The sequence below is a fragment of the Electrona antarctica genome (genome assembly GCF_951216825.1).
Source record: "Electrona antarctica genome assembly, chromosome: 8".
Taxonomy (NCBI): Eukaryota; Metazoa; Chordata; class Actinopteri; order Myctophiformes; family Myctophidae; genus Electrona; species Electrona antarctica.
The window spans coordinates 46,766,726-46,790,069 of record NC_136789.1 but is presented as its reverse complement, the minus strand read 5'-3'; the positions used below and the strand labels follow the sequence as shown (position 1 = coordinate 46,790,069).

At 42.8% G+C, this 23,344-nt stretch overlaps 1 protein-coding gene across 1 annotated transcript in view; it reads right to left on the bottom strand.

The window, feature by feature from the left end:
- Positions 1 to 23,344, bottom strand: part of LOC306927690 (1,4-alpha-glucan-branching enzyme-like) — a 158,520-nt gene that overhangs the window by 6,672 nt on the left and 128,504 nt on the right. Inside the window, exons 14-15 of the mRNA XM_079507517.1 lie at positions 21,531 to 21,661; positions 4,518 to 4,635 (exon numbers count right to left, since the gene is read on the bottom strand). Coding sequence (XP_079363643.1) covers positions 4,518 to 4,635; positions 21,531 to 21,661 — 249 coding nt within the window. The remainder of the gene's footprint in view (positions 1 to 4,517; positions 4,636 to 21,530; positions 21,662 to 23,344) is intronic.

Sequence of the window (23,344 nt, the reverse complement as noted above, 5' to 3'; positions counted from 1 at the left end):
CGGTCAGTGGTAACAGAGAGATTGGGGAAGCCCTACTGGTTGTCTAAGTGGAGTTCGTTTTGTGACCGTAGGTCGCAATTACAATGAGAACCTGCATCTCCCGACCGTCTGTCCGTCACCCACCCTGCCTCCATATATGGTCATGCCTCTGACATCATGGTGCCTCGTGACATGTCACGCCACCATATATGTAGCCTGGCTAATAAGCCAGACTCAAATCACACTGTCATGTGGTATTTGAGTCTGGAGATGCTGTGTATGGATGTTGTTTCCCGGGGGGCGGGTTCAAACATTTTCTCTTTGACGCAATTGGTCAGAGCTACTGTCAGTCAAAGGTCTCAAGCATTGAACGTCACTGTACCAAAGCCCGCCCATATTGCATACCGTGTCCCGATTGGCCACACCAGTTCTCTGGTGTAGGAAATGGGCGTACAATTGAGCCTCTCCAGACCGCAATCCGCCGGCAGGCAATTTTCTTTTTGCCAATGGCTGATTCGGTCTGGCTTATTAGCCAGGCTACCATATATGGCCCTCTCCATATATGAAGATCACGACACTGACCTCATCTAGCAACGCTACATCTGATCTCAAACCCGTAGATCTCCATATATGGAGCTGACCTGTTCTGACATTCCATATGTTGTTCTGACCTCATGTCTGTAAGGAAGCCAAACAAAAATAAGTTTTACTCTTATGTGTACACAAGATGTAACAATAAAGTCTAACCTTGAATCAAACCATATACACTCAAGACACGCTCCATATATGGCCAGTACAGAATTCATTCCATATGTTGATCTGACCCCCCATGCCAAAGCGCCAGCGCTCACCCAGCAGTCTGCTGTCTGCCGTCATCCAGGCAGATACGTGCTACTCACCCCCAGGGCGTCTTACTGGTATACTTTGGCTATTCAAAAATAGCAGATATAAAAGCAGAGCTTATACATGAATTTGTAGATCTGCTATTTAAAGCAAACGTTTTTTTTTAAATCTCAAATCTTTGCTTCTGGAGGTCCCTGGCACAAATATGTTTGAGATGGGGGTCCATAGTCAAATACATGTCGTCAATTACATGAAAAGGAGAACCATAGATAAAAATGTCCAAACCTAATCCTACACCCAACCTGAATCTTTTCTCAATTTTAAGGCATAAAACATTTTTTAAAGTCCCCCACGCACGCACGCACGCACGCACGCGCACACGCACACGCACACGCACACGCACACGCACACACACACACACACACACACACACACACACACACACACACACACACACACACACGTCCTCTTTCTCCATCTCTTTCTACCCTGCCTATCTACTGTTCTTCTCTTGCCCTGCAGCTGTATCTTAAGCTGCTATACAGTATGCTGCCTTTGGTGACTGAATTTCCCTTACAGCATGGGATCAATAAAGGTCTCTCTCTCTCTCCCTCTCTCTCTCTCTCTCTCTCCCTCCCTCTCTCTCTCTCTCCCCCCACATATGCACACACATAGAAATCAGAGCCAATATAGCTTATCTAATAGTACAAGCTCATGTGTCAGATCACAGTGTATGGAGATCTGCTATTTTCATTTCTCACTGTTAATAACATTTTTGGAAATGTTTTGAGAAACATTTTGACATAAACGTCATGCCCCCACGTATAGTACAAATAAAAGGATTCATATTTGTATTCTCCTTTCCTTTCCAATTGGCCCCCCTGGGCCCTGGCTCCCCCTGGTGTTCCCCCGGTCCCACTTTGAAAGGGGTATACCTGCTTGGACTCATATTGAGGATTTAGGAACACTGGTGGGCTCTAATCTCTCCACAAGAGAGGTGGGGCAGCCAAACGGTGCTTTTATACAGACTCTCCACAGAGAGGCTTCATCTCCGCCACTGGCACCATGGGAGAGATGAGGATGGAAATGAAGGCTGAGAGGGGAGGTGGTGGAGATGATGTGTCTGATTAAAAAGAACACAGTGGGAAAATGATAAAGTTTAAGCCCACTTTGAAGCCGCGGCTTGGTAAATAAATGATGTGGTATAAGACTCAAGGAATGGCTGCCTGCTATACACCTGCGGCTCGGTGCTTAAATATTCATTTCCTGTCACAATCCCGCTCGCCGGGGCGTGTGTATGCATGTGAAACACACACGGTGGATAAGCTGGCTCACGAGGGGAAGGGCGAGGAGAGGAGAAGGCAAACAGACAGAGAGAGATGGGGGGGGGGGGGGGGGGTTCAGAGGAGGAGGTATAAGGGTAGAGGAGATATGAGGAGGTGGCGAGAGAAAGAGAGGAGAGAGGAAGAGGAGGTGAGGAGAGGATTTGCTTGTTAATGAACAATGCAAACATTATTCAAAGCCACACGTCAACTGACCGAGCAGAGAAGCAGATTAGGCGTTCCTACTGTATTCTGCTCCTTATCCTACTCCCATCACAGTTCATAATGGTCCTGAGATTACAACTGTTCACTAAACTTAACAGATGCTTTACAGGGAATTACAGGAGAGGAGAAAGAAAAGAGAGAATGTGGATACATTAAAAGATTAAAAACATTAAGTGTGTGTTTGTGTGCGTGCGTGTGTGTGTGTGTGTGTGTGGGGGGGGGGGGGGGGGGGTAAAACAGCTTAATATAGCCTGCTTATGGGTGATGTTTGAGAAACATATTGGACAAGACAGAGGGTGCAATGCAAGAGAGTTTAGACAATCACCAGTAAGGTTTTTGGGAAGTGCCTTGAGAATGATATTTGTAATATAAGGCCTTTTTACCTTATTTTTTTACCTGAAGCTTGATGTAGCTGCTACCCAGCTGAATATGTGACAATGAACACCCTTACGTTGAACCTAGAACCATTGATTTGATTTTAAACTGTGCATACAATGGTGTCCACATGTTACGTTTTACTGTAACTGAACACTTAGCATCATCACCTAATAGGCCAGTCAATCTAAGATTTGACCCAAAATAAATTGCAAAAGTAAAAACACATTATAAATTATGGATCATAGTAAATTCAGGGGTTGAAAGTTGGAGTACCATTAAAAATGTGATGAGGTCAGCACATTTGGGCACATTTGGGCAAGTGGCTATGGCCTAATTTAGCCCAATGAGTGTTTTCATGCAAAACTAATGCTTGGAAGGGATTCAGAATCATGAAAAACCCCTAGTTTGACACATTGCATGCTTCTTAAAGCATTAATTATTATTTATTTTATTTATTTGCCTAATATGTTTTTAATGGTAGCCTACTCCAACGTTCAACCCCTGAATTTACCATGATCCACATTTATATAATACTCTATTTTATTATTTGGATGAACCTAAGGATCATAAAAAACCTTGAACGATTACTTTTGCAATTTATTTTGGGTCAGGCCCTTTTTTAGCTTAGATTGACTGGCCTGGCTGTAAACCATCTGACCATGAATTCAGGTTAAAAGACAAATTATTAAGCCTGAATTATACTCGTACAATGGTGTCACACACAGACAATAGCTGATCTACAAGCTCACAATGTGACGTGACACATTGTGAGGTTGTTGATTTAATATTTTCTGTACCACGGGCACAACTTTCACTTTCTTTGCTTTTTCTGTCACACTTCTCTTCACCCCACCACTCTACTGATTAACCACCGGAGCAGACACCTCATTGGGCCATTTCTCTTACCCCTCTTTGACCTCACATCGACTTTATTTTCCGCCCTGGCCCTTTCATCTCGCTTGCCGCTTTCCTTTCTCCCTCCGCACCTCTTCTCCTTCCTTCCCCTCGTCGTCTTTTCATTTCCCAGGCAGACCTATGTTTCAGATGGTCCTTCAGGGCTTAGGGTCTTTTTTTGTCTTCTACCAGCCAGAGCGCAGATTTCTCTGCACCTTGATTTTAGAGTAATTACGTAAGGATAAATGATGAGTCTCCCTGAATGCATTCTCTCCCCATCTTTCTGTCAAGCCTCCGTGAACAGGTCCTGGGGCACAGCCATCATTCACTGCTCCTCTGCAGGTGGAAATTAGCATCTCTCAAATGTTTAAGCGAAAAGACTTGGCCTGACTTTTCTGCTTTTACCCTTTTATTTTTTTGCCCGTTTAAGCAGGGAAATGGTTGGCTGAGCACGTGCAATCACATTTTTTTCCAAGCTCTTTCCTGATTTACATTCACATCATACAGTGACATTCATACCTCTAAGCTGCCGAGGAGGACTCTCACTAATCTTCTGCTCTGGGCTGGCTACTCTACTAGAGCTACTGGGGGATGGCATGCCTTGCTCAAGGGCACATCAGCAGTGCTGGTTGAGGAAGCTAAGTGTTCTACCCATTCACTTCCCCCACCTAAATCAAAGCCCCTTGACCAGGCCTCTTTGCTTTCCACCATTGTGAACGTGTGTGTGCGTGCGATCACAAGGTGATATTAATCAAATATCTAAGTGCACAGACAGCAAAATCCTGGGTGTTAATTTAAGTCAGGGTATAAGAATGGACCCTTACATGCCCTGTTAAATGAACACTCCAGATTTGAGCTATTAGTGAGGTCCTTCACCTTCATAGAGTGCGTCCTGTACTTGAAGGCGAAGGGCTCAGTGAACATCTTTGTTTCCAAGTCGAGTCTTCCATGGCCGCCATACTGAACCGCATCAGAATCCAACTGGATCTTGTATCTGATATCCATCCGGTTAAGGGTAATAGGTAGTGTGTGGGAAATGTTTGATATTACATTGCAGTTCTTGCATGCATTTCAACATCATAAAACAAACATACCGGCTTTGGTATGTGTCTATTCACAGCTATACAGCCATATATCAGACACACAGAGCATGTTCCTGTTAACAGCTTTATTCTTTTATGTTGCATTTGTTGACATTTTCTCCAAAGTCATTAAAACCTTACTGAACTTCCCTGAATAAATGAATAAATGTCAGCTAAACATTAATAAGCACAGTTAATAAGTCACAGGAGATCTAATTGTGTTTGTGTATCCAACTTTTCTCTATTCTCTAGGGACTAGGCCTATTTTCATCTAGAAATATGGATTTCAAATCAATCCACATTTTCAAATGGTTTAAAATGCAACAATAATCTAACTTTGAACTTTAAATAGTGTAGTGTTGGATTACCTTACCACACCAGTTGCCTTTATTGATGTGACAAGAGAGTTGATTCTCATCTCATACCATTTCCATTAAACCATGTGCCCTGTGTACACATGTATGTATGTATACTGTACTGTATATTTCACTCTACTCCATATCAGGAATATTTGAATATCTGACCTGTTTTCCTTGTCCTTTCTATTTCTATCCCTTTCTTTAAAAAAATATATATATATCCCACGATTTTTGTAACCCATTTTCTTCACCCAGTGTCAATTATATAATGTAATCCTGGGTGCTACACTCTCTGCCAACCTGGGGAGAGCAGCGGACTGACCTCATGCTTCCTAATGGCTTTTTTTCCTTTCCTGAAAACTACAGATGGGAGCTTGTACGAAATATAACCCACCCCCATATTCACCCAGGTACTGTATCTTCTTTTTAAGGTACATTTCTATACTATGATGGCAATCATTGTTCATTAACAGTAACAACGGTCTCTCCAGCTCTTTAAAAAATAATTTTGAAAAATTCAGCCATTCATGAGAGACTAGCCTACCCAATTATCAGCTTCAATTGTACTGTTCCAGTTCCAATTTTGTCTGCTTAATTATGTGTCATCACTTCAGATTTTACTTGTTTATCCTGTATCCTGTATACAGTAGGTTCTCTCTTTTGATTGGATAAAATTGGTATCCTGACCTAGAATGCATTTTCTGTTTACTACAGAACTGGAGAGACAGGGAGATTCCCGTTACTGAATAAACACCCTATGCAGTGGTTTTCAACCAGTGGTCCTTGAGGGGGTTCCCCAGCTAAATGATGGTAACCAAATAGACCCTTTAGATCTTTAACTTGAGTGTTAAATGGTTGGTTTCATTTTACACTCTCAAGAGTAAAATTATTGTTAAACATCTGCATTACTTAATTTACAGTCTACACAATTAGAGAATGTGGAAGAATTGTTATTTTGACCAACGTTTGCCTGTTTGCCTGTTATCTCTCCTAATGGTACCAAATGAAATGAAATGATTACTATATTTACCCAGGGTATCTGGGCTAAGCTCAAGAACTTGTTTCCAGCCAGGCCCTGCTCATAGAACACATTTCATCGTAGTGGTTCAATGCCTTGTTCAAGGGCACTTCAGCGGTGGTCATTTTAACGTGTCGGACCACTGATTCGAACTGGCAACCTTCCGGTATCAAGACCGCTCAGCTATCCGTTCGGCCACCGCTGCCACAACATCAATACAGCATGGAATTGTGGACAAAAACGTATCCAATGATAAAATATTTGGGCCTTGATATGGAAATGGTTGAAAACCACTGTCCTATATCAATGATTACTAACACAAAAATATCACTACTAATAATTGAGATGTAATTCAGCCACTAAAAATATATGTTCCTATACATCCAACATTATCTATTGCCCAATAAAAATATGTGTTTTTCTCCATTTTCATTGGCTGATTGTCCTGTGCTATTCTCACATTATGATGCTGTCACTTCTCCACAACACCAGTCACTGGACACAACCCAGCCCACCGGGGGGAGCAGTGCACCACTGCCCCTGGCAGAAGGCCTCACGCCAGGGCCTCGATTTAATCACTGGCCAGCTACAGAGAGACGCCAGGCAGAGAACAAAGCTGCCCTCCAGCCTTCCATCCGCCAGTCGATGCCCCCTGAAGGTCCACCCAGGAGAGGCCGCTCCTTGCCCTCCGAGACGCCTTGCATCCACACCGTTTGAAGATGAGATGAGAGAGAGAGAGAGAGAGAGAGAGAGAGAGAGAGAGAGAGAGAGAGAGAGAGAGAGAGAGAGAGAGAGAGAGAGAGAGATAGGAGGAGCTCCGATGGTTCCTCTTTGAATTGCTAATCACAATGTTTAAAGCTGACCTCTCTTTCTCTTCTTCTATCTATTTCTATCTCTCTCTGTGTGTCTCTGTCTCATTAAAATATGGCCTCAAACAAAGTCCCAGATGTTTTTTTTTTGTTTTGTGTGTGTGCTGTGAACGACACCTGTTACAGCAGTTCCTTTCAAAAACCTATACATCTCCAACACCTATTTTGTCTTCCCTTGAGTGTGAAATAAAGATGACAGGATCGGATTCGGCATCACAATGACTCTCATTGGAATTCAAATAATAAACGCTCACAACGTTGCACTACTACATCCCATACCTCACCACAGGATAGTGTTTGGCTGTGATGTGGCCTGACACAATATTCAACCCCATAGTATTGAGTCAAAGTTTAGATAAAAGTGGTCAAATATGACTCAACTACTAGTGAAAGTTTCTCAGTCAAACTTGTACTTGAGTTGAAGTACCGGAGTATTTGCTTTATTGAAATGTAGAAAAAATTAATAGCTGATCTACAAGCTATTCACTTGTAAATGAGAGCTTGTACGCTTGTAGATTCTACAAGCTCACAAGCTCTCATTTACAAGTTGTGCGCTTGATCTACAATGTAGATCATCTACTTTCACGATATGTGAAGATGTGACGTAATGTGTACTTGTAGAGACATAAGGATACAAAGAAATACAATAAAATAAAAGGTTTTTCCTTGAAGTAGGTTAACAGCATGGAGATTCATAGTACTTTTAGGTACATCACACTGAAGTCCTACTGGGAGCTGCTCCAAGGTTCTCACATTACACATCACCACCACCACCATAACTGGAGGAAGTGCATGTCAGTTCCAGTGTTAAAGGCACAATATGAGACTTACTTTAATGAATATAATTGTATTTGAACCAATCTGCATTGTAGAGTATAACTAGAAAGGTCGCAATTTAAAAAAATTGCAAAGTGTGGTTGCCGCAGTGGCTTACATATGCCCCCCCCCTGATATTGCCAGCCAATTGCAATGTTGCGTGGGGATTTATCTCCCCAAAAATCTTTTTTCTGCAAGAAACTGTTACATTTTTCGCATTTGCGGCGCCCCCTATGGATGAAAATGGAATCGCTTTTGGCTTTTGGTTGATTAAACCACCCGCGACATCTGATTCAAATTTGGGATGGATTGGACATTCCGTTCGTGATTTTAGGCCTTTTTTGTAAAATAGGCCCTTCCCGCTAACTCCGGACGACGATTAAGGCCAAACGATACGGACAAAAAAAATTCAAAAAATCTGAAAAAAATGTAAACGCGGTCCGATAGGTCCAGAGATCATGTGTACCGATTTCTGTGAGATTCGGACAAAATCTGTAGAATCAGAAAATAAAAGTGTGTTTTGAAGAAAATTCAAAATGGCGGAAAATCTATCCTGACGCAAATGGGCGTGGCCTATATGGGGAGATGCGTCATGGCCCAAGGAATCCAGGGAAAAAAATATTTAGATTTTACGACCTACGGTTCAAGAGTTATAAGCCAAAACGTAAAGTGGGCTGTTATAGCGCCACCATGAGGCCGACCGATATAATTCTAAGTTAATTAATTTTAGTAAGTATTACGAATTATCCCTCCAAGTTTTGTAACTATAGCCCTTACGGTCTCAGAGGAAAAAATACTTGAACGTGATTTTTCGCATTTTCCCATTCATGTCAATGGGTAAATTTAATTCACTAATAAATTAATATCAATTAAACTATACAACATTTCTCTTAGAAATGAGCAAGCACACCATTCCCTATTTTTCCGGTCAATTTGACATATGGGTCAAGTGCGTACAGTTAAAACTGTGGGAGGAGTAGCGTTTCAAAAAAAAGGTTACTCCAGTAAAATAATAAAGTGTTACGATTACAATAGTCTGGTTGCCCTTTAGGGCAACCACACTAATAAATTAAGAATACAATATAACTAGCATATTTGCAGTCGGTGGTGTACGTGGTGGTCTCCCTACTCTACCATTGAGACACGTACTTTAGTTACAGTACGTCATCAAGAACAGTGGTCCCTTATTGGCCGGTGGAGTACACACCCAGCCGATCGCAGTACTTGCGCGCTTTGCTTGCGAAAGTAATAAAGTTATTTGAAGCACCTGATTTGACACCACCATCTTCATAAACGTTCAGTCAGACATCGCTGTAATTATCTCTTTCTGTCCATTAGGTCAGATCGATAACGGACATCAAACGTACAAATGACTTACCATAAAGTGATATCAATATTATTTACTACTGTAGGCTATATCAAGAGACAAAGTGGGACACAGTGTGTTTTCGCACTGAAAAATCTTCTAAAGTCCAGATTTTCTTAAAAGTTAATGTCCCCCTTTTGACAAAAAATATGAATGGTTCAATCCGAGAATTTCTGAGCCAAAATGTAATAGTGCATTCATAGACTTGAAGCAAGTCATTCATTAATCACTACCGTTTGCCATTGCTTTCTGGGCTAAAGCACGTTATTACAGTATAACGTTTGTAAATGTAAATGTTCATACAGTATGTTTGAATGCCCAAATCTTAGTATTAATCTTAAAACTCTCCCTTTACAAAATCTGAAATCTTAAAAAGATGAAAGTCGCTTTTAAGGTCCAATCCTGGCATAAAAAAATGCCAGTACCCACCCCTTTCTCAAGGGACGGGTCACGGCTAGGGTGAAAGATGGCACAAGTGGAGGATGTAGAAAAGGGGAACTGGCACAGGAATAGAGAGCTGGGGGAGTTAGGGAGAAGGGCATGATGAGATGGAGGAGAGAAGTTGAGCAGGGCAGCTGGGGATCAATCATGGCTCCCACTGGCGTATATTGACTCTCTGGTCCCAGGGGGCTTCCGTGGCCAAAGTGCTTTCAGGCTACTGCAGGGGTCGATAGAGGAACGTGCCTGGCTTAGCACACACCTTTTATAGGTGTGCGTATGCTTGTGTAGGCTACGTGTGTACAGTACGTGTCTGTGTGTCTGTGTGAGAGATGCGCGTTCGATGGATGATCATAAACACATGCTACTGTAAGTGCTAAGTGGGTGCATTAGTGTAAGACACAACCGTACGCATGATATGCAAGTTATCGCACAGCAGCCACGTCAACAACATCATAGTTATCCTGAGTCATGTTCTCGGGTGTTCTACTCTACTGCAAAAAAGCCCAGGGAGGAATTAAATTGAGACTTTGTTTTAATGCCAATCGAACCAGCTATTCAGGTCGTGCCATGCCTCACAGAGACAAGTCATTAATTCACCTTGACCCAATTCCTGATGACCAAAGACTCCCAGTCTTTCAGTTGAGCGTACTAGGGGAAATTAAAATTATGATGATCTACTGCTCAAACAAAGGGAAATCGCCCTTGGCCAAGGGCAATAGTAAATAAAATATGCAACTTATTTTAAACAATCTGTATGGTAGAGAATGGTAACAAAATAATAGAGCATCTGCAGTGGTTCGAGGTAGTCTCTCTACTATTCTAGAGAAATTTAGACCCTGGTTGATAATGTCAGCGTTATTTGAAGCACTGAATTGAACATAAAAAGCTCTGCCATCATTATTGTATTTTGGACATGGTTGCTTTTACCTAAGAGGGAGATAAGAGACAAAACGTATAGCCTTAAGCTTCTTGGCTTCAGCCAGGACCGATCTGCAACATTCACCCTTTTCCTCCCCATAGGGTGATCAGATTTCAAACCAGCCCCAACCCTTGTCCTGGAGTTGGAAAACAAACATTTACCACTCAAACAAAGGGGAATCCTTCTTGGCAAAGGTCACATTAAAACACCAAAAGGGGTTCCCGTTCAGAATGGGTTAAGCTCCAGTTCAATTAACTACTTAAGCCCTGTAGTGTACACGTTGTCATACGGCGAATAGGAAAACAATGGGTGCATTGGCAGTGAGCTTGTAGATCCGATATTTTTGCAGTTTTCCATTTTTTATTTGTTTTGCTAATATATATAAACATGTCAAACATAAGGATGCCAGGTTGAATGTGGTTAAAATGCTCTTGATTTGGTTGAAGAGGCAAATAATGAAACATTAAGGTCTGTTGATTGTTCATGTTGATTTCATGCATACTAAATAAATGAGATGTCAACCTCAGAAACAATCAAATCCTTCTCCCACGGCGAAGTGCCCTCTTCACCGTAGCCGCTGGGCAAAAAAGCCCAGGGAGGAATTAAATTGATTACCACCACATAACAGTGATGTAAAGTAACTAAGTACATTACGTACTGTACTTAAATACCATTTTGAGGTATTTGTACTTTACTTGAGAGTTTCCAATTCCCAGTACTTCTACTGCACTACATTCTCGGTTCCAAATATTGTACTACTATTTATTTGAAAACTGTAGTTACTTTGTAGAGTGAAGATTATTACAAAACATACAGTATTTCGGCCATTTGAAAATAGCCGATCTTACAAGCTCATAATGCGTTGAGATTTTGATGCCAATACTTTTGTACTTTTACTCAAGTACATTTTGAATCCCGGACTGTTACTTGTAACAGAGTATTTCTATATTGCAGTATTGATAATTTCACTTAAGAATTTGAGTACTTTTGATACATACACAACAGTACATGGTGTCACGCAACCTGCATGCTAGGCTATATATATATATTCATGTATGCAGACATCAGATGTAGCGTGGGACTCGTCCATTGAAATGTTGAGCTCATGCCTAATCATGTGGATCAAAGGAAGGCATGAGAGATCTGTCATGGAGGAATTCCCACAGCTGAGATCTCCAGAGGACGACGTAATTATCCTTTACACTTTGACAACGTCCCTGCAACCCTCACCAGGCGGAGATATTAGAGGACGAACACGGCGAATCAAAATCAGCATTACGGGGAAAAAGTGCTGAAATACAGACAGATGTAGACAGAGAGAGAGAGCGAGATAGAGAGAGAAAGCGTGTGTGACGTGTGTGGCGTGCATGCGTGTGTGTGTGGCGTGCGTGTGTGACGTGCATGCGTGTGTGTGTGTGTGTTTGAGCGAAGTTATCATGGCGTCAGTTCCCACTTATGCAGGGGAGATATTGCGGTCATAAGCTTAAGGCGGTACTACTTGCCAACCAGTAGATGCCCTGACACCAGGGAATACAGTACATGTCTCAATGGTAGAATAGGGAGACCACCTCCAACCATTGCAGATTTGCTAATTAGATTGTATTAGATGAGGTCTAGAGTTCGGGCCGCTACACAGCCCTCACACCTACACCGCACTGCCGATCCCACCAATATGCCCATGTCATTATGAGATGTCTGTACGTGATTAACGGTGCCGGAGATTAGCTGGACGGACGGACGGACACACGCACACACTCTGCCCATACCTTCGGCCTGGTGGAGACAATTAATTCCCTTTCTGTTGCTGCTGTATACTATTTTCAGTTCGAGTGAGCTGTCTTGCCAACTCCGCCCCCTCCCTCTTGAGTCCCACAGTCTAGTCTTTCAAAAGAGCCTTGAGCAAACTTTGACTTTTTCTGTAGCTCCACTGGAGTTCGATAAAATAAAGCAAAAAAAAAAACCTTCCAGCAGCGTAAAACAGAGATAAGGAGCGTGGGAAATACTGTAATATGTGGGAAAGACAACAACGGAGAGAGACACGATCAAAGAAATACTATGAAGAAAATACAATAAACTCAGACGAGGTAAAAAACAGGTATTAAGGGCACCGAGGCACTCACAATAAAAAGAGGAGAGCAGAGAAGGAGGCGTCTGTAGATATAGACATTATTTGGTTCCACTGATGAAAGATAGAAATGCAGGGGCGGATCTTTACAGGAAGAGCTCAGCTAGGTGTCTAGTCTACCTCTGGGGAGAGAATATTTTCCTGGATTTACACAGAAATCTATCCTTGCGGATCCATTTCTTGTTGTCGTGATCCGTCTGTCCTCCAAGCTAACAATGGAGATACACGTAAGAGTGCAGGCTTAATCAGAGCTTTCAATGACCTGTAGGTTAATTGTACTGCAGGAGTGCATATTGGTAGGAGGTTACGGGTCTGTGTTATATATACTGTAGGCATTTGATTGTGCGTGCGCTTGTCTACAGGTTAATTTGCTCATGATTGAATTGGTATGAGTCTGCAGTGTATGTATGCATGTGTATACGCAAGCTGCACACACACACACACACACGCACGCATGCACGCACGCACGCACGCACACACAGTTTAAAGTAGGAAATAGATTGCAGCCCTAATATTTGTATTTTATTTTTTATTTTTTTACCCGAGCAGTCATCCATCATCTAAACGACGTCACGTCAGGAGCGTGCACTGATGGGTGTGTGAGTGATAGATGATTGACAACAGATGATTATATAGGCTGCGGGGTGGTACTGGTCCTCGTGGAAAATGGCTCTGGAGGCTTTCATCTCTTGGATCAGACTGCCGGGCAACCTCAGATGTATCAAGTTACAAAACCGAAAAGAGAGAGAGAGGACTCCCTGTCTAAATAAATCAAGAATTGGCTGTCAGAATGATCAATTATGTCCAAGACTGTAATCTTGACCACCACAGCTATAGCGTTTGGGACTGCATCGGTCTTCAGGGCTTTTCGCTGGATTACAATTTATTTTCTTTTTCTTTTTTACATGGGTAACAACTAGGGGTGCTTTAAAATAGGATGATATGACCCATACTGTAGATAAGGTTTCTTTCAACATTGTAGAACCCTACCCATATTCTTATAAATAACTATGTTAATGTCTGGAATTAAATAAAACCAACAGTGCTTGACCTGTGTGACTAAGCTTATGCAAGAACTTTATTATTGTCTCCACCAGGCCGAAGGCTAATCTCCGGCACCGTTAACCCGGTCAACGTTAAATTTTACACACACACTCCCAGGATGCCAACGATGAACCTCTGCCCCAAAAATTCCAGAACGGCCTGTTATAGCGCTACCAGGAGGCAGACTTTTGTAAAACACATTTTTTGATATTTCTCCTCCAGATTCGGTCCAAAAATCCCGCAAATAGTTAAACACAATCTCTATAGTCATGTGTTCAAGGCGGATCTGTCCGATATTTCATATTCCATCCTAATTGGCTAACATTGGCTTTCAAAGTTTGCAGGACTGGCCCGTTTTGAACAAAAAGCCTCCCACCATTTTCACATTGGCCTGTTATAGCGCCACTAATAGGTGGACTTTTGCAAAACATTTTTTTGGAACAAAATGCCTCAAATCATCCAATTGCCATCCGAGGCGTAAGAAGAAATGTCACACTTTTCACATTGGCCTATTATAGCGCCACCAGGAAGCCACAACCTGACCTGCCCTGGTGGAGACCTGTGCCCCGAGGGGGAATATTTCTAGTTAATGCTGTGTTAGTTAGAAAATGATTGTATGTTAGTTAAGTTGAGAAATCGGGTTAGTGAATTTGAGGAAAAACTCACACTAACCAGGATTTTGGAAGCTTGTAGATTTTGCCATTTTCACAGAATGTTCACCCCCATAATAGGGACAATAGGGATTCACTAAGGTCGTCCTAAACACTAACCCCAACCCCTGTGACATACTGGATTCACTAAGGTCCTCCTAAACACTAACCCCAACCCCTGTGACATACTGCATATGGTCACTAAGGTCCTCCTAAACACTAACCCCAACCCCTGTGACATACTGCATATGGTCACTAAGGTCCTCCTAAACACTAACCCCAACCCCTGTGACATACTGGATATGGTCACTAAGGTCCTCCTAAACACTAACCCCAACCCCTGTGACATACTGGATTCACTAAGGTCCTCCTAAACACTAACCCCAACCCCTGTGACATACTGGATTCACTAAGGTCCTCCTAAACACTAACCCCAACCCCTGTGACATACTGGATTCACTAAGGTCCTCCTAAACACTAACCCCAACCCCTGTGACATACTGGATTCACTAAGGTCCTCCTAAACACTAACCCCAACCCCTGTGACATACTGGATTCACTAAGGTCCTCCTAAACACTAACCCCAACCCCTGTGACATACTGGATTCACTAAGGTCCTCCTAAACACTAACCCCAACCCCTGTGACATACTGGATTCACTAAGGTCCTCCTAAACACTAACCCCAACCCCTGTGACATACTGGATTCACTAAGGTCCTCCTAAACACTAACCCCAACCCCTGTGACATACTGGATTCACTAAGGTCCTCCTAAACACTAACCCCAACCCCTGTGACATACTGGATTCACTAAGGTCGTCCTAAACACTAACCCCAACCCCTGTAACATACTGGATTCACTAAGGTCCTCCTAAACACTAACCCCAACCCCTGTGACATACTGGATTCACTAAGGTCCTCCTAAACACTAACCCCAACCCCTGTAACATACTGCATATGGTCACTAAGGTCCTCCTAAACACTAACCCCAACCCCTGTGACATACTGCATATGCTTGCACATTCTCTCCACCCACACACACACACTCATATCTATGGCGCACACACAAACACACTCTCTCTCCCTCTCTCTCACACACACGCACGGCAGCACATGCATCCACACACCCACACACCACTTGCAACCTTGCAATAACATGTTTTCATGTTCTAAGTTATGGGTGCTCAAAGCAATTATTTCATGTGTGTCAGAAAAATCTATGCTTTGATTTCCTGTCAAATAAAAACTTAAGTTCACCCACACATTGACAGTAAGTTGTGCGCAGACTATTTAATATTGGTATATATTTATGGGAGCTCAGAAAGTTCAATCATCTCTATGTTGTTTGGGCTGTAACTAGCGAAGCATTTCAACAGAACGTCTCTGCAGTAAAGTGGTCTAGCAGGGACATAATGTGGAGTCATTTTGTCTGAAAGCTCAACAGCAAAATCCCCACACTGATATTGTGTTCATTTACGGTAGCCCATAAAGTGTGATTGGTTAGCCAAACATTTCAGTTAGTTAAGTTTACTCAAGTGATTGCCACTTATTGGAGCAACAGCCCAATTGGATTAAAATGTAAATTATTGTAGCATCCCGGGCTGTTATTTGGCTGAGGATCGACTTCCCAGCATGCCTCAGGGCACATCTGTGCTATTGTTCTATTGTTGTGTTGTGTTATTTGCCATGGGGAACATGTTGTGTTATTTGCCATGGGGAACGTGTTGTGTTATTTGCCATGGGGAACGTGTTGTGGGGATTTATCTGTGATTGTCCTTGGTTTATGTTCATGTAACCCTTTATTTGTGTGTTTATTTGGGGGGGAAAGTGAGCGACAGAGGTAGTTGCAGAGAGCATCCCTTCCACTTTGTGTTCAGGAGTTGAGTTCTTGAAATCACAATTCTTTCATGTTGCAAATTAATTGTTATTGCCGGAAGTTGTCGTGTTTGATGGAATCCACAGTTCATTACAATATTATTCCTGTTTTATATTCGCATGCTTTATTTTGCTTAATGTATTAGAGTGGGTGGGAATGATTGGAATGTATTTTTATTGTACATGTTGCAGTATACTGTAGGGTGATTATCAGTGATTTGCAGCAGTGATTTGCAGCAAATCATATATAATAGTGCCCACACACAAAGTTTTTGTATTTTTTTTTGCCAATGACATGTGGGTCTTGCACACACTGTATACACCCGTCACCAACATAGTAATGCAGAATATTAACCCCTCGTGCCCTTGAGCATAGATAGCATGAAGTGCCCTTGAGCAAGGCATTGAACCCCAACCATGAAATGTTCTATGAGCAGGGCGTGGCTGTAAACAAGCATCTCGAGCTTAGTCCACTTACCCTGGGTAAACAAAGAACTTTGCTTTGCTTTACTGGAGCACAGAACTGACTGACACAGTGAATAGCAGGCAGGCTGACAGTGAAGTAGTATAACGGCAAAGAGCCAAAAGAGGCAATGCAATGCAATGCAGTGTGTCTGGATTTATTGGAGACAATGTCGCAGAGTTGATGGTCAGTGTCCGTGCGCACCAGCCATCAAGCACACCGCCATCTGAAGGATCAAAGTGTGTTATGCAAGTGTACCCGGGTGCGCTGTTGAATCTCGGGCAATGTGAATCATGGCCATCGGGGACCAGGCAACCGTATTCGGAAACGGTTCCAATGAAACGGATTCAGTCCCTCTCAGTGTGAATTGCCTAGGCATTAGTGTAGTGCAAACATCACTCACTCTCTGCTGATTTCTGATCGTCTGCACCTTTGTTAAATTGACACACACACGCACACATATACACACACACACATATATACACACACACTCCTCTCTCTCTCTGTCGCTCTAATCAATTAGTCTCATGTCTAGCAGCTGCGCATAGTTTCTCCCGGCGGATCCTGGGGAGCTGCCTATGCCATAAAAAGCATAGGTGAGTTCCAGGCTAGCTGATTGCTGACTCCAATAAAGTGGACTCCATTCTAAAAGGAGCTGGCTTAATTATACATCACATTTTAACTATATCTAGTTAGGAGTAATAAGTAACATATTTCTCTTCCTGAGTAATTTGCTGAACTGATTGTTATGCCGATTTCCAGACACACACCTGTGTAGTATATAACAGAAATAGAACGTGACGTCACACCATTGAAAGTGATAGCTGGAAACCTCCCATGATGGTCTGTCATTAAAGTCAATGGAGGGGGGGACCCGGGGGAGGGGTTGACATTTCTCTTCACCTGCCTGTGAGGCAGAAGGGTGAAATAAGCCCTCAACGGCTTCTGTGAGAAATAAGGGGAGGGGATGGGGCTTTTTTTCCCCTTCCCCTTCTGGGTAGTGTTTTTCTTTCTTTTTATGAGTTGGGCGTTGTCATAATCACTTAGAGCCTGGAAAACCATTCTGGCAGTCAGCTTGTAGCATGGATGTTTAGTCAATAGATGTTCAATCCATACCTCCTGGGTTCGAATCCTGCTTGCGCCACTATTTTTTGTGCCAACCACAAACAACTTAGTTTTTGCCAATAAAGTAAAGTTTTAGACCATGGTTAGGGTTAAGACTGAGGTTAGGGTTTGGGGGTAGGGTTAGTAAAGTCAGACATACTGTACATACGTTCAGTTCACCCGTGGCTTCGTGCGGTGCCACTCAACCTAGTGACTACTGGGTTGGGCTTGCTGGATGCAACCCCTAGTATGTATGCCAGAAGCAGTTGAGGGCTGATTTCACCCCCATGCACCAGGAAGACGCACAGTAGAGAAACACCCTATATTCCTCACAGTTCAACACACCTGCTGCATAACAGGTGCCTTGGCCAACCTTTAGGAGCTGCTGGTGCAGCAACAAAGACAGCCCTCCCTACCAGGGTTATTATAGTTAACTAAAACTAACAGTTTTAGTCAGTATCCAATATTTGTATTTAAAAATTGTGAAAATAGCCAACCTACAAACTTAGATCTGATATTTTTGCTATTTTTAAACCTTTCTTAATCTCACACCTGACTACCCCATGTTACAGACTTGCTTTAAAAACAAATTAAAACTAACTGGAATTGATAAAAACAACTCAAAACAAAATTTAAATAAAAAAGCGAGATGAACTGCTCCCAACCTAGTGTCCATCCTGTGAACACGGCCAGCCAACTGTGCTAGTATGGACGCCCAGCCAAGCCAGATGCAGCACCTATCTCTAGCCTCTGTATGGACGCCCAGCCAAGCCAGATGCAGCACCTATCTCTAGCCTCTGGACGCCCAGCCAAGCCAGATGCAGCACCTATCTCTAGCCTCTGGACGCCCAGCCAAGCCAGATGCAGCACCTATCTCTAGCCTCTGGACGCCCAGCCAAGCCAGATGCAGCACCTATCTCTAGTATGGACGCCCAGCCAAGCCAGATGCAGCACCTATCTCTAGCCTCTAGTATGGACGCCCAGCCAAGCCAGATGCAGCACCTATCTCTAGTATGGACGCCCAGCCAAGCCAGACGCAGAACCTATCTCTAGCCTCTGCTAGTATGGACGCCCAGCCAAGCCAGATGCAGCACCTATCTCTAGCCTCTGCAAGCCAGATGCAGCACCTATCTCTAGCCTCTGTATGGACGCCCAGCCAAGCCAGATGCAGCACCTATCTCTAGCCTCTGATCCAAGCCAGATGCAGCACCTATCTCTAGCCTCTGTATGGACGCCCAGCCAAGCCAGATGCAGCACCTATCTCTAGCCTCTGTATGGACGCCCAGCCAAGCCAGATGCAGCACCTATCTCTAGCCTCTGATCCAAGCCAGATGCAGCACCTATCTCTAGCCTCTGTATGGACGCCCAGCCAAGCCAGATGCAGCACCTATCTCTAGCCTCTGTATGGACGCCCAGCCAAGCCAGATGCAGCACCTATCTCTAGCCTCTGTATGGACGCCCAGCCAAGCCAGATGCAGCACCTATCTCTAGCCTCTGTATGGACGCCCAGCCAAGCCAGATGCAGCACCTATCTCTAGCCTCTGTATGGACGCCCAGCCAAGCCAGATGCAGCACCTATCTCTAGCCTCTGTATGGACGCCCAGCCAAGCCAGATGCAGCACCTATCTCTAGCCTCTGATCCAAGCCAGATGCAGCACCTATCTCTAGCCTCTGATCCAAGCCAGATGCAGCACCTATCTCTAGCCTCTGGACGCCCAGCCAAGCCAGATGCAGCACCTATCTCTAGCCTCGGCGGTCGGCAACAACTTACACACTCACAATTTACTGAGCATCACCGACACCTTGATCCTTCCATTATTAAGCGCCTGAGTAGCGTAAGAGGGGACAGTATTTCTCAGGGTCTTGTCAGGCCCAGTCAATGGAGTCAAGGTAATAAAGAAAAGGAGCTTGAGATTAAAGGGAATGAAGAAAAGAAGAGAGTTGGAAGGAAGTGGAGTGGAATGACAGTGGGTGGAAAGCCGAAGAAAAAGAAGTGAGAGATGCTTTCTTTTTCTGACAGGTTATTGATTGACTCACACACATCCCGAAAGGATCCCACAACATTCCACTCTCTGTAAGATAGACACAGTGAGAGAGAGGGAATGAGAGAGAGACGGAGAGGGGAATGGAGAGAGGAGTGACGCTCCTTTTCTTATTCTTTGTCCTATGCTTGACATTGTCAGTATGCTTGACGCGGCGCCTGCAAATGCGGCCAGATAACGGACATGAAGCCGGATCTCCCTTTAAACTGTCTTTGACATAGTAAGCACAGCCTCATGTTATGGAGGACTGAGTGGGCTACTACCTTCTTGTGATTTGAAAGCGGATGGTACACAACACATTTATAGATAGACCATAAATCATATAAAGGAAGCGTTTCATGGATTTAATAACTTTTTAGTAAGTGTTAAACCAAAAGAAATCAATGAACCAAAGACAGTAGAAGGTGATATTAATGACCATGAGGATAGGAATCCAAGCTCAATGTTTCCCAGAGCAGTAGATGAAAAGGAAATCATTGGTATTGGCCGTAATTGTAAGAATAAAACGTACTGACTGGAATGAAATGAATATGACAAGAGTCAAAAGGGTCATGGGTGCAATTGTCAAATCTACGTTAATCCGTGTCCCCTGCACATCTTCAAACTTGGCTTGACACGCACGCACGCACGCACGCACGCACGCACGCACGCACGCACGCACGCGTCCCAGCTCAACTCATCATATCGCCTCATTCATAATCAAAACTGACAATGCTTTCCTCTGCCTCTCTCAATGTCTCTCCAGCTCGCTCCTTGACAGCGTACCTCCTCTTCCTCCCTCACGTCCCAGAAAAACCTGCCGGCTGAACACTGAACCCTCCCTGTAAAGCCCCAGGCCAATTAGAGCGCTATTGCAGCAATATCTGCCGCTCACACCGGCTTCCTGCCAGGGGTGGAGGAATACATTTTGTTTTTTTACCCAAGTAAAAGTATCAATAACACATTGTAAAAATACTGTATTCATAATGTTACTTGAGTGAATAGTAAAAATAATTAGCATCTAAATGTACTTACAGTACCAAAGTAAAAAATACTGACGTATGAATGACAAAAATAGCCTGATGCGATGCACTGTGAGCTTGTAGACTAGACTTTTTCTTTTTACATTTGACATAAAGCATAAGCACTTTACGTTATATTAATTTGTATAAATAATCTGAATCTGCAAAGTAATTTGTAATGAAAGTTTTCAAATTAAATATTAAATATTTAAATATTAAAGTTTTCAAATCATTGTAGCAGAGTAAAAAGTACAATATTCGCTCCTGAAATGTAGTATGAGTATAAAGTGGAAATACCTCAAAATTGTAATTATGTACAGTACTTGAGTAAATGTGTTTAGTTACTTTCCACCAAACCCTCCCTCCCTTACGCCTGGACCATAGTGAGAGCAATCTAAGAACCCCCCCGTCAAAAAACTAAGGAACAACAGCACCCTCTTTTCCTTGAATTATAGTGAGAGTGACTAGTGACAGCACAGGAGAGGAGGGGAAGGAGGCGAAGGAAGAAGGCAAGGAAGAAGAGGGGAAGGTGTGCGTGCGCCTGCATTTGTTATTCTACTTTAGATGACTTTATACTCCACGAGACAGCTAAATGGGACATTTGACACACATGTGCACGCACAATTTGTTAAATATTTGCCTATAATGACATGTCCAAAATAGGGATGCCATCTTTAATGTAGAGCCTGACATCACTATATCAGGTGAAAGGATACGTCCCAGGTGTAGACGCTGCTATACGATAGTTAGTGTAGCTGTGGCTCGGATGGAAGTTGAACACAAACAAGACGTTGGCTCTCTCAAACACAATGACTTTATCCTTCTCATCGGCAGTCGTCACCAAGCCCTGTAAAAGGAAGAACAATCCAAGGTGACTCTTTGACGCGTATCCTGTTTCAGTCTGCATTGTGGTTTTAATGAATTACAGCAAAGCTTTTTTCAGATTTTGAAAAGCGCTACTGTATATGAACAGTTTTGTTCTTCTGCTTATTCTTACTTACTTGTGCCTCAGTTAAGCCAGGGAAACACATTTTCCAACTACTGTAAGACCCTTGTTGTACTTCACATTCACAAGTATATTCACAACTGTATTTTGGAGTGCAACATGGTCTCAATGAAGAAAAAGTGCTTAAAGTTTATTATTAGGCTACTTTTTGTATGTGATTACCAGAATCATAGTTCTACATGAATCCTGATCTCAGGTATGGGTTCATTATTTGTCTCTTTGCTCTCTCGTCTTCGTCACACTACAAGGGATGGATTATAATCACCCCGCTGAGAAAAATGAGAAGGAATGTGAGAGTGGAGAAGAAATAGCTTTTACTCTACATACAGAACACACAGCAGGCTCACATTCAACTCCAGGTTTCTTTTGAAACTGGGAAGCTCTGATTGTATATTATTGTACACTGAGCTACTGTAGCTGGAGAAAGAAATAGCACAAGCCCTCCTATATGAAATAGTCACTCATATTTGTCACTGGTTATTACTTTGAATGGGTTCTTGAGTCTTTCTTTCATTATTTTTTATTTATTTAATATAATAACATATTTTGAAAAATGCATACAAAAAATGTTCCCATCATGACAATGTATAGATTTGATTTGCATACTGCTTGCTTTAATTTATGAAAATGTTAACTTGTGTGCATTCCATATTTAAAGCCTCTTCAGCGCCTTTGACGTACAATGAGAGATGTTTTGGCATGTCTGCCTATACCAGCTTCAGAAAAAGCATAATTTATCAACCTTGGCCAATTGTATGCTCACTACTACCTAAACACAGAATGGTGGCCTGAAGAGGTGGAGAACCACCGATTTAGATGATAGGTTTCATTCTCCCCACCTACTGTAGACACTAGGCAGTTGTAGAATGATATACTAGGAACCCCTTTTGGTGTTTTAAGCATTGTTATAATTTAGCTATTGAAAAATAGCAGATCTACAAGCTCATAGCGCGCCACCGAGTGGCGCGCTACGAGCTTGTAGGTCTGCTATTTTAGAAAAATCGTGAAAATAATTTTTTTTTTTTTTTTTTGAAAATAATTTGGGGACCCCCTAAAATAATTTGGCGACCCCCCGAGGGGTCGCGACCCACGGGTTGAGAACCCCTGGACTAGATGATGGGGGCGCCTGCTGGTCTAGTGGTCCAGGCGCATGCCACATATAGGTCCTGGCCTGACAGCACGTTGCGGGTTCGAGTCCCGTTCATGACGACCTTTGCTGCATGTCTCTCCCTCCCTCTTTCCTGTCTATCTTCACTAGTAACTATCAGTAAAGTAGGTGAGGGCATATATGAAAAAAAGGCACCTTACCCTAAAAAAATTGCAACAGAAGGTTTCTCAACTGTTTTGTGTAGTATTAGGTGTCCTTAATAACATACTAAAAGTTTACCAAAGTTTGACCATGCGAAAGGTGTTATTTTAGCATAATATGCATAATATGCCCATAACATCCTATATAAGGCAAAAAAGTCCAAATTTCATCATTCTTTAAGTAACATGTGACATATGAAACTAGGGTGTTTGCAT